This window comes from Vigna unguiculata, chromosome 3, assembly GCF_004118075.2.
Source record: "Vigna unguiculata cultivar IT97K-499-35 chromosome 3, ASM411807v1, whole genome shotgun sequence".
NCBI lineage: Eukaryota > Viridiplantae > Streptophyta > Magnoliopsida > Fabales > Fabaceae > Vigna > Vigna unguiculata.
Window position 1 is genome coordinate 33,064,740 of NC_040281.1, and position 16,372 is coordinate 33,081,111.

The 16,372-nt window shown below is 31.9% G+C and overlaps 1 protein-coding gene across 4 annotated transcripts; it reads left to right on the forward strand.

Moving 5' to 3' along the window:
- Positions 1–6,362: 6,362 nt before the first annotated feature.
- On the forward strand, positions 6,363–13,431 carry LOC114177313. Of its 4 annotated transcripts, XM_028062600.1 has the most exons (7): positions 6,363–6,760; positions 7,548–7,599; positions 7,690–7,778; positions 7,888–7,969; positions 9,271–9,494; positions 9,846–10,656; positions 10,952–13,431. In XM_028062600.1, the coding sequence occupies exons 4-7, from the start codon at positions 7,960–7,962 to the stop codon at positions 13,171–13,173; spliced, it is 3,267 nt and encodes a 1,088-aa protein (XP_027918401.1). In that variant the 5' UTR covers positions 6,363–6,760; positions 7,548–7,599; positions 7,690–7,778; positions 7,888–7,959; the 3' UTR covers positions 13,174–13,431. The 4 variants fall into 4 exon arrangements, with proteins under 4 accessions (XP_027918401.1, XP_027918402.1, XP_027918403.1 ...); XM_028062601.1 differs by lacking the exon at positions 7,548–7,599; XM_028062602.1 differs by lacking the exons at positions 7,548–7,599; positions 7,690–7,778.
- The last annotated feature ends 2,941 nt before the right edge of the window (positions 13,432–16,372 follow it).

Below are 16,372 nucleotides of genomic sequence, written 5' to 3' on the forward strand. Positions count from 1 at the left end.
TCTTATTCTTTCTTCTCTCTGTTATTCGCTTTATTTCATAACACGTTATCAGCACGATGCTCCAATTGAAGACTAGTGGAAGTTTTTTTTCTCTCTAAGGACAGTGCTTTGCGTGTCTCAATCCAGGCTCTTTCTAATCCTTTCTCAATTTATAATTTTACCTTATATTCTTCCTCTTGTGATAAGAATTGTTTGACCTTATCAATTTTCATCTTCGTCTTATTATTTATTTTTATTATGACGATGATTATTATTAATATTATTATTTTGATGATGATTATTATTATTAATATTATTATTTTATGTGTTAGTTCTAAACACGCGAAACGTTGCAAAATTTGGATTTGTGACCCTTGATATTGCAAAGAAGAATTCCTTATATTGAATTTTAAATGTTGAAATACATTTAGATGCAATGGATAATTGGATACCATTAAATAAAGAAATAAAGCATCTAAGCAACTAATTTGCTCATGCGACAAAAATATTGTGAAAAAGGATTCACAAATATTATGAATTTATTTCATGCTTATGTATGGCTGGCTGGACAAAGCAATAAAGCTTTTGATGAAAAATCATGAGATCCGCCTAATCTGCTCCATTCCCAGAAGTGAATGTAGCAATCAATATTATGAATTTATTTCATACCTTTGTATGGCTGAAAAAAAGCAATGAGCTTTTGATAGAAAATCATGAAACCTGTTCAAATTGGTTCTGCTCCATTCCCAGAAGTGAATGCAGCAACATTTTATTTATATTTTCATGATCGTGATCGTGATCGTGATCTTGATTATGGACATGGTTATAAAGAAAATTTCAAAGACACATTTTGTCACCAGAAGTGGCATAATAATGTGAAAAAAAAAGGAAAAGAAAAATGTGAAAATATTGATAAAAATATGAAAGTATATATTATCATTACGGTGTTAAAGGCCATTTGAGTTGTACTTATTGTACACCAAAGCATCCTACAAATAATGAGAAGAACATAGAAACACACTTTGCTTATGAAGATGGTGATTCTGATTATGGCTATATGGATGCTACTCATTTTGATATTGTTATTTTTCTTTGCTAAAGCAAATGGAAGCATTGATCACCTCATTGATTATGAGAGTGTTAAATTTTTCTTTTGTTTGATAATGTGAGACATCGATGTTAGTATTATTTATAGTACTACAAATATATTTGAAGACTCTAGAAGAGCTATTATACTTCTACTAAGAAGTTGAATAGAAACTTATTAAGTTTCAATGATATTTGTCTAAATGGATATTATATTGAGACAAACAATGAAAAAGATATGAAATATCTTTATATCTCTATGATTGAGTTGAAAAAGAAAGTGTATTGGAGAAATTATCAACATTCTCTTATAGTTTGTACTACAAGTTTATTAGTACAATTGAAATGCATGTCATGGTAAACCAGAAATTTACAAATCAAAATGATGCCTTGTTTGACATGATCAATTATGATGCGAAAAAAAAAGGGTTGAAAAACTCATGTGAACACGTTTGAAGCGTGGTAGATATGTTGGTTCCAAAGATAAAAACTCTTGAATGAGAAAGGGAGCTAATATGCAAAATGACCTAATCGAAAAGGTTGAAATCCCAAAAAGATTCATTTGACATAATTAATGGTTCGGTTCCAGAAGAACCTCAGGTACCTGAAATTGTTGAAAATGATGAGATCTCAATAAATTATGTCATGAATCATATAATACGGAACCAAAATGAAGTCAACATTGATGAAACTTTTACATATAATATAGCGATGAATGCTATGAATGACAATGAGGATCAATAGTCAATGATCGTTGAAGATTGTCGACAAAGACATGATTGGCCAAAATGAAAATATGCAAAGAAGCATAATTATATTTGCTTGCTAAACGAAAGGTTGTTGGACGTATAGTTCGCACACTTAAAGTTGTGAAACCTGTTGGGTACAAATGGATTTTTGCGCAAAAATCAAATTAAAAATGATAAAATTGTTAGATACAAAGCATAATTGGTTACTCAAGGTTATTCACAAAACCTTGTATTGATTAGTGAAAAAAACATGTTCACTAGTATTGGATGCAACAACATTGCAATATTCGATTATCCTAGTTACACAACAAGATTTGCATTTACATCTAATGGATGATGTTACAACCTATTCGTATGATCCTTTTGAGAATCATATTTATATGAAAATCCCTGAAGGATTTTATTTGCCCAACAAGACAAATTCTAAAGAGGGTTATTCAATAAAATTGAACATGCTCTTTTATTGATTAAAGCAAGGATGTGTGTGGTATAACCATCTTATTGAGTTCTTATTAAAATAAGGATATGGAAATGATCCTTTTTGTCCTTGTATTTATATGAAAATATTAGAAAATCAATTTTTCATAATTATTGTTTATGTAGATGACATAAACATCGTTGAAACTACTAATGAGCTCACAAGGCAATTGAAAGAATTTGAGATGAATGATCTTTGAAGGGCAAAGTCTTGTTTGAAATTAGAAATTGAGTATTTAAATAAAAGTATTTTTATACATCAAAAGGCTTATATGATTAAGGTGCTTAAAATGTTCTAAATGGACAAGTCATGTCCATTATGCACTTCAATAGTTGTGAGGTCGTTAGATGTTGATAAAGACTCTTCTTAGACCTCAAGAAAATGATGAAGATCTTCTTGGTCTAGAAGCACCATATCTTAGTGTCATAGAAACACTAATGTATCTTGCGAATTATACTCGATCTAATATTGCATTTGCTATAAATTTGTTAAGCAAGATATAGTTCTTCAACTACAAAAAGAAAATGGTTTGGAGTAAAACATATACTTCGTTACTTTAAGGGTACTACGAATATGAGCTTATTCCATCCAAATGATTCAGATTCAGACCAATGGGTTATGGATATGCATGTTATTTTACATATTCTTACAATGTCACAATGGTTGATCACAAACAAGATGTTTGTTCATATGTGGTAGCACAATAGTTTCATGAAGGTATATGAAACAAACCATAGTAGCAACATCGTCTAATCATACAAATTACGAGGAAAGTTGTGAATATGTTTGGTTAAGGTTTATAATTCAACATGTGCAAGAAACTTGTGACTATCCCCGAGAAAGATGGAATCAACAACCATATATGAAGACAATAGTGTATTGTTCAATTGAAAGGATGATATAGATATCCAAAAATTCGTTCATCTGAAAATATGACAAGTCTATTTGTAAAGTTTTTGCCAAGAAAAACTTTTGAGCAAATGACTCACAAATTCGGACTCACCTTAATGATGTAAGTTTACATGAGGGGGAGAAATAGAATATGTGATGAACAATATTGTATTAAAAAATACAGAATGTTGTACTCTTTTTCCTTCACTAGGTTTTTTATCCCAAAGGGTTTTTCCTAGTAAGGTTTTAACGAGGCACATTCTTTATCAATGGACACTCAAGGGGGAGTGTTATGAATTAATGATTGTCCATTGATTTGATACATTTACTGATATGATTCATTACTCTTTATGGTAAATATTTGTATTAACTAAGTTGATTTGTTTCCTTTATGGATTACATATTGTATCTATAAATAGGACTCTTCCTATCAATAATAATACATAGATGAGTTGCTCTCTATTCTCTCATTCTCTATTCTCTCTTGTTCTTCTCTTCTCTATTATCTGTCGTCATTCTCTATGTTATTCGATTTATTTCATAACAAATTCAACAAATATTAAATTTTATGTTGTTACGTTTCCGAGACTGTGAAATTTGTTATTTTTACCAGTTCCATATAATTTGCTCAACAAATGAGAATTTACTTAATGAATCTGATATGAAATTAATAAACTAATTTTTTATTTAAATTTTCTAAGTCAATAATTTTTTTCTATTAAAAATGGTGTGGTTATATATATATATATATATATATATATATATATATATATATATATATATATATATTTTGTACTTCAACTTTTAAAACAATCGAAGCATAATATAAAATTATGTCAAAACCCTTCCATATCAGTGTATAAACTCTCTTAAATAGTATACGCATCGCATGATGATATCTGAATTTGATGTGTATATAACTATTTTGGGATTTACAAATGTAAATGTCTTTAATTCTCGAATCTACACCCTTTATAAAATCATTTGGTCCAAAAAAAATAATACAATTATTAATAATTTTGAAATAATAATATTAAAAAAGTAAAGGGTACTCTAATATTTTGTCTAGAAAAAAACGATATATTTTATCTGTAACAGAAATTATCTAAAATTGAGTAAAAAATTAATACCAATACATAGTTTTTGTTGATATAATGTGTTTAAATTTAAAAATAAATTGAAATTATAATTAATTGACACATACATAACAATAATTCTTTAGCTCGTGACCATTTTGAGAAAGTATTATTCCAAAACATTTTTTCTCATTTTTGATTATACTTATTTAAGCGGTGTTTATTTGAACTAATACTACATGAGTAATTATTTAATAATAATAAATTGTATGTAAAATAAATTAATATTTGAAGATAAATAATTAAAATTATTAAATGAAGAATGAGTAAAGGAAAATTTCAGTCGAGTTCATGGGGCACGTCTAAAATCGAGATCATTCTTTCATGTTAGAAAAGTCCGGTGAGTTACAATTATTTGAAGGAAGATACAATAAAGCTTTTTCCATACTATTAAAGAAATTATAGTTATAAATTAATTTTAAAAAATTGTGGTTACATATATGTTTATAATAAAGAAATGGTAGAATTATGTAACTTAGGTAGTTGTGTAACGTGAGAATAATTAATGATAGTTTGGAGATTGCGTTACATAAAACTATGTATGATATCTGAAGTATGTCATGAGTTGTCAGATGTGTGTTATTGTGGGTGTATGTATGCATGCGTTTTGCTTGTTAAATAAACCATGAGTGAGTGAAGAAGCTACTCTAACTGCTCCTGCTTCTATTGTACAACACAAATATCACTCTGACACAACCATCACATCTTCTCTTTCTTTACATTTCAATATTTTTACTATTTTAATTCTACCATTATTTCATTAATCAAATTCAAATTCGAGTCAACACAGTCTTTTAGTTTTATATATTAAAATACTTAACTCAAACGGAAAATAATTTAAATTCTACTCCAATTAAAGATTGATGTTTGAATACATAACATTCATTAACTTTTGTACAAATTATTAGTAGAGTTAACTGAAAAACCAATTTGAATCTGATCTAAAAAAAAATCCATATTTTTTCCAAAATATTTAATTTGAATAGCAGCATAATTAATTCCGTATGTTACACATTATAATCGTAAAAGAAAAATAGATATGAAAGCAACAGTGATTATGGGAAGAGTTTGGACATAAATGTGATTCTGATAAATTGTCTTTCCCTTGAAGAATTGTAATGAGTAAAATCTGGTAAATTAGAATATTGAGCTTAAAAACTAGGGTTGTAATTTGGTGCATGATGGAGATGGTTCAGTGTTAAAGCAGCCACGTGTCTATGAAGATGGTTACAATACAATAAGGGAACCATCTATTTCTTCTTTCTTTTCTATAAAGAGGTACAGTACACAGAACAACAACAACAACAAAAAACTCAGCCAAAGGATCCTTCCACCAATCAACAAAGGAATTCCCCAAACACAAAGTAAAGTAGAGAGAGAGTGAGAGAGAATCCCATTATGGTAAATATTAAGACCCCAGTGGGCATTTGCATTAAGCACCAAAACAACAACCCTTTCAAAAAACACCCAATCTTTTTCTTCCATAGTTTACTGGGTCCCACTTGTTTCCCATAATAAACACTTCTTAGAATCACAGTTTTTTAGTAAATAAACATCATTACGTTAATTAATAAGTCATTATAGAGTCCTAACAACTAGCCTAGAAAATATTGAATATTAGTCAAGTTTGTTGTGCCAGTTGCTGTTGGAGTTATACAGACATGTTCGCAAATTTATCATTTTAAATTTAAATGTCTCGGTAATGTTGATATTTAATATATTTTTTCTTACTATAACTCAGAAACTAATAATAACAATACATTATGAAATGATAAATTATAGTTAACTTTTTGTAAATCATTATTGTTAAATAAAAGTTGTGTAATGGCATTTTCCGTTATGTTTAATAATGTTTGATTTGATGCATCTGTACCAAAAAGCAAGGAGGGTGGAGAGAATCTAGAAATGGGCATTTGTTTTGATATCCTCAAAAAGACCGAAATAAATATATTAATATTTGTTTTATTTTATTTTTTTATAAAAATGGAAAAGAGAGAGAAGTGAAGAAAAAGCAGAGAATAAAAAGAGACCGGATGTTGACAAATTTCATGTCACTGTTCTTAGAAGGTCGTTTGTTTGTGTGAAGATTTCTTATCTGGGATCTCTCTCTTCGCCCATTCTTCTTTTTATTTTTATTTTTTCTTCCTCTTTCTCTCTCTAAAAAAGGAAAATTAAAGCTCTGTTGTTCTTGCCTTTATGCGATAGAGAAAGAGGAACAGGAGTGGCCCAGCAGATCGAAATCGACGATCTGAACTTCTTCAATGTTGTTGCAGCAACACCCACTTCGCTGTTTCTCCTACAATTGTTTGTTTTAGCTACTTTTTCGTTTGCTTCCTGTTGCAGTGGGAGTCAAACACTGAATTTTTCGTCTTCTCTGATGTTGAATGGTGGAATCCATGGTGGATTCTTAGGAGCATGTGATGAGAGGATGTGGGTCTGAGGTAATTTTGCTATAATTCCTCAATTGTGCATATTTTTTCGTAAATTCATGGTTTACTGAATTTGGTTTATTATTTTAGAACTAGTGGTTTGAGTAGGATGAAAATGAAATTCTAGGTTCCTATTGTTTCGGGGGACAATTTAATTGCGAGAGTTTATCTGTTTACTTTGTATGTGGAGCTGTAATATTCTGATGCTTCGTTTTGGTCAATTAAATTCTTGTGTTTTCGTCGACAATATCGGTTGGTATGGTAATTGTTGTCTAAGATCTGCTTAGTTCAAATTAGTCATCCGTTTAGGTTCTCTCCGTCTTATAATTTTTAGTGTTTTTAATCTCTCAAGTCTATAAATTATGACATAATTGTCAATTTACTTGAAAGGCAACTACATATTTCATTACGGATAGAATTAAGATATTCTGTTACTTTTATTGGTCCTTCTTTCCATTGACTCGTAACTGGAGTGAAGGACATAAAGTCCCTAGTATCAAGGATGAGTTTGTGATGCTTAGTTTAAAGCTACTCCCCTTCTCCATGGGTATTTTTTTATCACAGTGATGAGCAACCTGTGTACCTATAGAGTTGAGGCCCTATAAGTTTTTCACTGAAATTTTGGGAATTCTTCAGTCCTAGGATTATTGGTGTAGAATCAGAGGGTTCTAATTCACGTGAAAGAGTAATATTGTGAATTTGTATTCTGTCTTTTGGGTAGTGGTTGTATTGCCCTGATAGTAAATTGTGGATTTGTATTCCCTGTTCATCATTATCTTAAACGTGGTTACTATTGTAGTGCTGTGAAAAGTCGGTTTCAGATCTTTTGCCTTCCACCAAAATATTAAAGGGTAATTTGTCCATATTTGAATATTTGATGTCTTGAAAGTGAAATATTTCTGAGTTGGCATATGATGATGAGGCCCTTTTTCCTGGTGCAGTAACATAGGCTCAAACGTAATTGTCCTCAATCCAGCAAAATGTGAGATGCAATGCCATAGTGGTCTGAAAATTTAAGGAAGCCTAAAATGTGTGTCAGATTGAACCTGTAATTCACCATTGATAAATGTGTGCAATTAGTGACTTTTAAGAATGCACTTTACATCTCTAACACTTCAAAAACCTCGTTTGTTATGCAGTATTCTACTGACCTCCCGAACACAGAAGTTGTGAATTTAATTGGCAGTTGACGCTTTTGAAAATTAATCTATATGATAGTTGGTGAGTTACATTGTGCACAAATTTTTTCAGCCACAACAGATTTTTCTACGTGCCATAAAGAGTCTTCTGGTTTAAGATTCTCAAAGCTTGATGATGTAGCTATTGCTTTCTTCTTGTATTGTGTCCATCACATTGGATCTGTTCCCATACTTACCAGCTTAACCTATATCAATGAATATTTTCACCTTTTTCTGGTTAAATAAGTGTTTTCACCTTGGCAAATCTATTCAACTAAATTAAATAGTGAGCTGGAGTGGTGAACTTGGCTTAATCTAGTAGCAGGTACCTTTACTGTTGCATGGTAACTCCTGTTTCTAACTAGTTAAATCCATGTTGCTTTACTGAATTTATTGAGGCAATCCACATTTTCTTTCAAGATAAAAGCTAATTTATGGAATCTAAAGGAGTGGTAATTAGATTCTTGTTGTAATGCCATATAAGTTGGGTGCAAGGCCTTTGTCGTGCATGCTTGAATGACTGTAAATGTTATTGTAGATATGACTTGGGTGTTATAACACTATGTGGTCATCTAAAACTTCACGTCACATAGCTTGAATTAAAATGGAAAACATTGATGGCAATTTTGATTCCTTAATGAGCATTTTTTATTTTCATTTGAAAAATTATAGTTATTACTTAAAAAATGAGATGAGTAAAAAGTGTACCAGACTTATCTCCTAAGGTTTTCAATGGCATTATTAGGATAAACTTTTCATGTGCAAGCTGGCTACCAGAAGTTGCATGGCTTTGAAGGTGTTTGCCTCCTGGCCTTTAATTCATTACTAATCTATTAACTATTTTTCTTCTCCAAATAAAATAGACAGCTAAAAAGTTAATCTATTAACCAAACTAAAGTTGTGTAGATTCTGTATTGAAATTGAAGATTTAATTTCATTTATTGTACTCAGATCAATTCACTTTAAAAGAAGTGAAAATCTTATTAATCAATACTGCTTCTTTTTATATTGAGAAGTTCTCTTAATCATTTAGTTAAATTTAGTGGATAAATTAAGAATAAAACTTAAATAGGCTTGATATGCAAGTATCTTTGCTAGCACTGTGTATATGCCATGCCATTAAATCTGGATTTGAGTCATGCAATTGTTTGGCTGCTTGCATGGATTGTGTTTTATTATTTGTGGTATTTGACGCATGAAACATACAGAATGTTAACCAAAGTGCATACCTTCTTAACGAGTCCAAAATAAATTAAGATATCGTAATCTTGGGCTGAACTGAAAGCTATGTACCAGTTAATTCATGGTTGAAAAGTCTTTTATATATAATGGCTCAATTTTCAGGGATGGGAACCAAAGTTCAGAGTCTGCCAGGATATTACTCAATGAGAGATCTTAATGAGGAATCCAGTAGTTGTGGCTGGCCCCTATATTATGGAGATAAAACACTGGCAAATGGGCATTATCATAATTATTTGCCAAGTGCTGCTGCGGATGCATGTTCAACACATGATAAGGATGTTGTAAAGCAAACAATGCTTGAGCACGAGGCTATATTTAAGAATCAGGTATGAAGGTTCTAGTTCGTTTTAACTGTTGACCTTTAGCTTTAATATATCAGGTAGGACCTTCACCTGTTGATTTGTCCAATTAAAAATAAAAGTGAGAGGCTTTTTGGATTTTGAATTCTGATTTGCTATGCTTCTCCAGAGTTTTTTTCTACTTAAAATGTCTCTTGTTTTCAATTTTCGCAGTGGATAGTATTTCATCTATGCTATCAACACTAGTTTGCAAACTTGGCTTTAATCAATTTTAGATGTAGGTTTTTCTACCAAGTGGTGGCTCTTATCAGCTCAATTTATTTATGAACCCTGTTATTGGTGAACATTTTAATTTATTTATATTATGTATTTAATCAGGTCTTCGAACTTCATCGCTTATACAGAATACAAAGGGATTTGATGGATGAGGTTAAAATGAATGATTTACACAGAAACCAGATATCTGTTGAGAGATCATTTTCCACAGGTCCCTTGGCTTCCCACATAACATCTGAAGATGTTAAGAAATGGCAGATTCCTGGATTTCCAATAGTTGGAAGTTCTACTTCTGCTAGACCATCTATTTCAGGTGTTGAGGGCATTCATTCTCCTTTGAGTTCTAATAAAGGAACCGGTAGGCAAGCTGGTCTGTTCCCATCCCCAAATGGGAGCAGCTCGAAAGAAGTTGAGATACTGGGGTTCAGACCCTCAAAGGTAAGGAGAAAAATGTTTGACCTTCACCTCCCTGCTGATGAGTACATTGATACTGAGGAAAATGAACAGCCTGGTGATGAAAAGATTAGTGGCACAACCAAATATCTTTCTGATAGAAATTATAAGCCTGAAAAGGGAGGTGATATGAACATTTTTTATGGCAATGGTGGCCAGGAAGACAACACTTTAAGACCCGAGCGGTCTTTAAGAAGCATAAATGGTCTGGCAGACTTAAATGAACCTATTCAACGGGAAGAACCAAATGATGTTGCATATGTTTCTCCCGAAGACCATAATCCCTGTCAAGGGCCAACTGAATGCTCTGATCTATCTGCTAAACAGAAGTCAAGGTTCTTTGGTTTGTCTAAGGAAGATTTACTGAACTCACGTCATGGAACTGACAGCTGGGCTCGGAATAATGGATATTTGGATAATGACAGAAATGGGAAAATGTGGATTTCTTCAATAGAGTCAGGTTAGATTTCTTATTCAGCTGCTTGCTTCAAATTTACTCTTTCAACCTGGCTCTCCTATCTGATACATTAAACATCTTAGCTATATTAGCATGTATCTCAGGTGATTTTGTTAAAATAAGCTGGTAAGCTATATTTTAATAATAGTGAATATCATGCGTATTATTGGTCCAAGTAGAATTTTGAAAGTTATTTTGAACATTAATTTTATATCTCTTGTTTTTTATGTGGCGACAAACGAGTACTAATACTAACGTGGTATGTGATAAATCATCAAATTGTTTTTGATGATGGCAGGGCAAGCTAAAAGCAATCTGAAACCCATTCATCAAGTCCTCAAACAAGAGCAATCACTTTTATCACCCCAAACAATGCAAGATGAACTCAATAAAGTTCATGAACCTACATCTGATCGTCTAACTAATCGAAGCATAGCGGATTTGTTGAGGGAAAAGACAGCTAGTGATTTAGATATCAGTGAAAGAAACCGTGAATACTCTGCTAATAAACTTTCAGAGTCTGTTGCATCATCACATAGGAATGGTCTCTTTGCAATTGCTCCTTCCTCAGATTTAGCTAGGTCTTGGTCTCAATCATCTTGGGAAATGGCAAGTAGTAGCCTAAACCAGAAGTTGATATCAGTACAGACACCTCCCTCTCCATGTCTAAATGCATCAATTGCGTTGAGTAGGAATTCCCAGTCACATCAGAGTAACGGGATGTTGGGCGATAGTTGGCCTCCTCTAAATATTAATTCAAAGCTTAATACCAGATTTCAACATGAGGCATCTGGGAAAAATGGATTTCATACGAGGACATCATCTGGGACCAATGAGCTTTCAGTGAACATCTCTTCAATTAGTTATCTCAACCAGGATAATGATTGCAAGAAATTTCCTGAACATTTCAACAATGGTTCAGCAAACTGTTATAAGAGTTCAAATTGCAATGACATGAAGGCTGCAAAAAATATTAACTTGAATGAGATGCTTTCAAATGGTTCTTCCAACAACTTGGTTTCCCAGTCAGGTCTTCGATTCATGGATAGAGAACAAAATCGAGAGGAGCAGCTTGCAGTGTTGCCTTGGCTTAGAGCCAAGTCAGCATGTAAGAACGAGGCACAAAATGCTGGCAGAAGCTTAAATGCCGGAGGTTTAAGTGTTTTCGAAATTGCTTCTTTATCTAACAAAGATGAGTCTGGAAAGGGGTCTAACAGAAAATTTTCGCACAATGTAACGCCAGGTTTGTGTCCAAATGATATTGAGCCAAAGGGGAGAGAAGTTAATGAAAGCTCTAGTAGTAAAAGGAAAATTCTTGGTGTTCCCATATTTAGCATACCTCATATTTCTTCTAAGGAGTCAACTTCATTCAACTCTCCATCTGGGTTGGTTCCTAATTCATCTGGCGTAGAATTAGCGGAAAATAATCGGAAAAGACAGATTCTTGATATTAACTTGCCTTGTGATGCTTCTGTTCCTGAGTTGGACAATCAAGCTATCACTGAAGTTATTGTTTGTGAGACTGGATTATCATCTACTATAAAAGCCAGTTCTAGAAATCAGATTGATTTGAACTTGAGTATGAATGAGGAGGAGGAAGCATTTCTGACAAATATTCCAGCTACCAGCTTAGGAACTAAGGCAGAAATAGATCTTGAAGCCCCTGCCATTCCTGAGACAGAGGAGGATACCATTCCTGAAGAAAAAGGGCTGGAAACTCAATCAGTATCACCACTAGGCCAGCAGGGGACAGTTGAAAAGCTGCAGGATGAACTTATGAGGTATGCAGCAGAGGCAATTGTTGTCTTGTCATCTTCTTGCTTCCAGCAACTGGATGATGTTATCAACAGTCCATCAGAAAGCCCAGTGGTGGACCCTCTAAGTTGGTTTGTGGATATAGTTTCCTCATGTGTGGATGATCTGCAGAAGAAGAACGATAATCGAAGGGGAAAAGATGGTGAGGATAATGAGGAATATTCCTCAGATGGCATGGATTACTTTGAATCAATGACATTGAAACTGACAGAGACCAAGGAAGAAGAATACATGCCCGAGGCCCTTGTTCCAGAAAACATTAAAGTGGAAGAAACTGGAACAACCTCTTTACCTGCGAGGACTAGAAAGGGGCCAGCTAGGAGAGGGAGGCAGCGGAGAGACTTCCAAAGGGACATCCTTCCAGGCCTTGCTTCTTTATCAAGGCACGAAGTAACGGAAGATCTTCAAACGTTTGGAGGGCTTATGAGAGCAACAGGTCATGCATGGCATTCAGGATTAAACAGGAGAAGCTCATCTAGAAATGGTTGTGGTAGGGGTAGACGGCGGTCACAGCCACAGGTAAGCCCGTCTCCCCCTCCTCCGGCGGCGGCAACCATTGAAACAAGCACCCCACTTATTCAACAGCTTAATAACATTGAAGTGGGATTGGAGGATAGAAGCCTAACCGGTTGGGGCAAGACAACCAGAAGGCCCCGCAGACAAAGATTTCCAGCAGGTAATCCTCCATCCATCCGGTTAATCTGATCAGTGGTAGAGGATTAAATTTATAGATGAGAATTTATAGAGGGTAAGCACAAGGCAGGTCCATTGCAATATTGTTGGAACACAATGTTAATCTCAAGCATGGGATTTCTCTTGTAAATTTCTTCAAACCCGAATTTGGGTATATGTTTGATTTGCAGTCAGTCTTTGGTCTATACCAACTTAAATAACGTCGCATGATTTCTTCTTGGTTGTCTCTTTTAAGAACTGTTGGGAGGAGATATATATACAGTTTGTGCACTCTCACTGCCTTGGATTTTTACTAGTGATTTTTTGGTTATACTGCACATTAGGCTGCATGCTTAAATGAATTGGATCTCCATCAAATAGCACTTATAGCTTCTGACAGGGTCATAGATTTGTTACCTTGTTCTGGATATTTATGGTAACATTCTTCTCCACAATCACAGATCTTCATTAGTGTAATCAAAGATTTTCCAGTTTTGTAGTTATAAAGGAAGCATAGATGTTCAATATATATAATTTTTCTATTAAATTGCAATTCCCTTACCATACTAGTGGATTCTTTTGTCTTTCAACAGAAAAAATAACTCCATACATGTAACTTTTATGTAAATACACCTTTTCATATGTATTTAAATCAATATAGTCCATATATGTATTTTTCGTTTTTGGAATATTTATATATGTCAACTATTAATTTGAGTTTATATCATACACCATGCATGCATCCCCTTAGGTGAGATCTTTTCTACCCTGAGCTAATGGTGTATTTCTAATTATTTAAATATTTTTTTCTTGTACTTTTTATTGTAAAATCATCAATAATTATTTCAAAATCAAGTTTTTTTAAAAATTATTTTCAATAGAAAACTAGAACAAGATTATTTAATCTATTTTTGTGATATAGAAGATAACAAAGATTTTAACAATTTTGATTTTGAAAAACTTCTTTAAGCATAGTTAACAATAATAGAAATAGTTAATATTATTTGTTTAGCTATACATAGGGATGTCAACAGAGGCATTGGGTTACGAATAGTAATTTTTTCATATTTGTTGGATAAATATTTATTCAGTATCTGTATCCATACTCATATATGTACAAATATTTATATATTTTTTAATATTCACAAGTACTTATGAGTATTTAGAAAAAAAAATTAATATTTAAAGACATGTATTGTTTGTATTTTCTTTAGAACTCTGTATGACCCACCTGGACTAGCTATAAGTGGCCCACCTAGATAGATCCATAATCTATCAAAATCCAGGAAATATACCTATTCTTCTCCTATTCCCTACACCAATCCAGGAAATAAAGCCAGTGACATGGAACCGAGTTTTACTATTTTATTTTAATTTTTAAATTAAACAATTATTTTTATTTTTATACTTGACAAATTTAAAATTTTATATTATTTCCGTTTTTATTTTCATTAGAAAATCCTTATACTCGTATTTATGTATTTTTTAATTTTTTTAAATATTAATTATATAATTTATTTATACAAAACAAAATTATCATCATAAAAATATAATATTTTTAAATTTTTGATATAAAAATTATATATATTTTCTTTTTTAGTATCAATATTAATAAAATTATATAATTGTACAAATATTAAATAATAATTAGATAAATATTAAATAATTATAAAAAAATAAATAATCAGATATATTATAAAAAATATTAATATTAAACGAAAGAAAAATCAATATACATTTTTTTATTATTAATTTAAAACAATGAGTATTGAAACGAATACATATTTATTTATGTGAACTATTATACTCAATTTTAAAGTTAAATATTTCTTATATATTCTATGTCAATTAATATAAATATTTTCGACAGATTCATCATTCTTATTACATTTATTTGGTTTTATGTAAAATCATTCTAAACATTTGTTAAGCAAACATAGTAGAAAATATTATTGAGTGTTGATTCCTTGATATTCATTTTTATGACAAGAAGTGAATGTGTTATTTCATAAGAGAGAAAAAAAAAAGATCTTTTAACCTTCTGTTCATTTCTAATTTTGTTACCAGACGTATTGTAATCCTTTCTTTTTGTTCATTCTTCTTTTTTAATTTTTTTTTGCAGTCTTTTATTATAATTGAACTTTTTAAATTATTGCCGAATACTTGTAAGTTTATTTTTCTTTCAGTAGTTGCACATTTAATTGAATGAGATGTAATATTTTTCCTTTAAAATAAGGTTGAATTCACCCACTAATACCATTATATTTTATTAATTGTGATTAAGGAGTTTAATGCTTAATAATAGAAAGATATGGTGGCTGATTGCTACCTTTTCTAGTTTTCTAGGATTTGACTAGGCAGAGGAGATAATGTCATCAATCTGAGACATGCAATTATGCATTGAACTAATTGAAGTGCTCTTTCCAACACACATCTCATCTTCTCATAAATGCAACTTTTTTTTTTATCTGACATATAGCGCAGTTTGATATGTTTTTTCAATGTAGTTTATGTTTACCACCATACCACACTTTTTTTTTTCACATTTAATTCGAACCTGGTTTGTCCTTTAGTCAAAATTTAGTTATTGAAAAACGGGATTCTGGGCTTGAATTTATATTTTTTTTTGTTTTACGATTTTAATAAGAATAGAAGGTGGAAAAAGAAATTTTAAAAAATTAAGAAAATGTAAAATAAAGTTAAGTAATGTAATGATAATTTGTAATTGTTGTAATATTTTGAGAAAATAAATTAGGAAAATGTATAAGTATATAATTTGTAAAGATTTTAGAAGACGACGTTGTAAGAAGTGATAATGATTTAAAAATAATGAGATTCGATTATTTTAATATTAAAAGGTTTTAGTATAAGGAAAATGATACTCTAACCTGGTTTTTTTTACTTGGTTTTTACCCGCCTACGTGGCACTGACACGTGGAAAAAAAAATAATTGTTTTCGAAAATAGAAACTGAATGGACGAGGTGACGGTTCTGACGGTTTCTGAGACAACTGCGGAAGAAAGGGCAACGTCCTGCGGTGCGCTTGCGTGTGAGGAGACAACATGCGCTATCCATCTCAGTTACCCAAAGTTTTCATTTTTTTCACTGAACCCTTGAAGCAACTCTTAACCCTTATTTTTTCGTACCAAGCGGCACCTTCAGTGTTGATCAAGCGGTGATATCTTCACTAAACCGACCCTGAATGCTGTACAAAAATTCGAAGTTGGTAGCG

What these genes read in the sequence shown, in the direction of transcription:
- LOC114177313 (XM_028062600.1), top strand. An exon ending in AGGCTATATTTAAGAATCAG is followed by an intron (nt 9,495 to 9,845) that starts GTATGAAGGTTC and finishes GTATTTAATCAG; the next exon opens with GTCTTCGAACTTCATCGCTT. An exon ending in GATTTCTTCAATAGAGTCAG is followed by an intron (nt 10,657 to 10,951) that starts GTTAGATTTCTT and finishes TGATGATGGCAG; the next exon opens with GGCAAGCTAAAAGCAATCTG.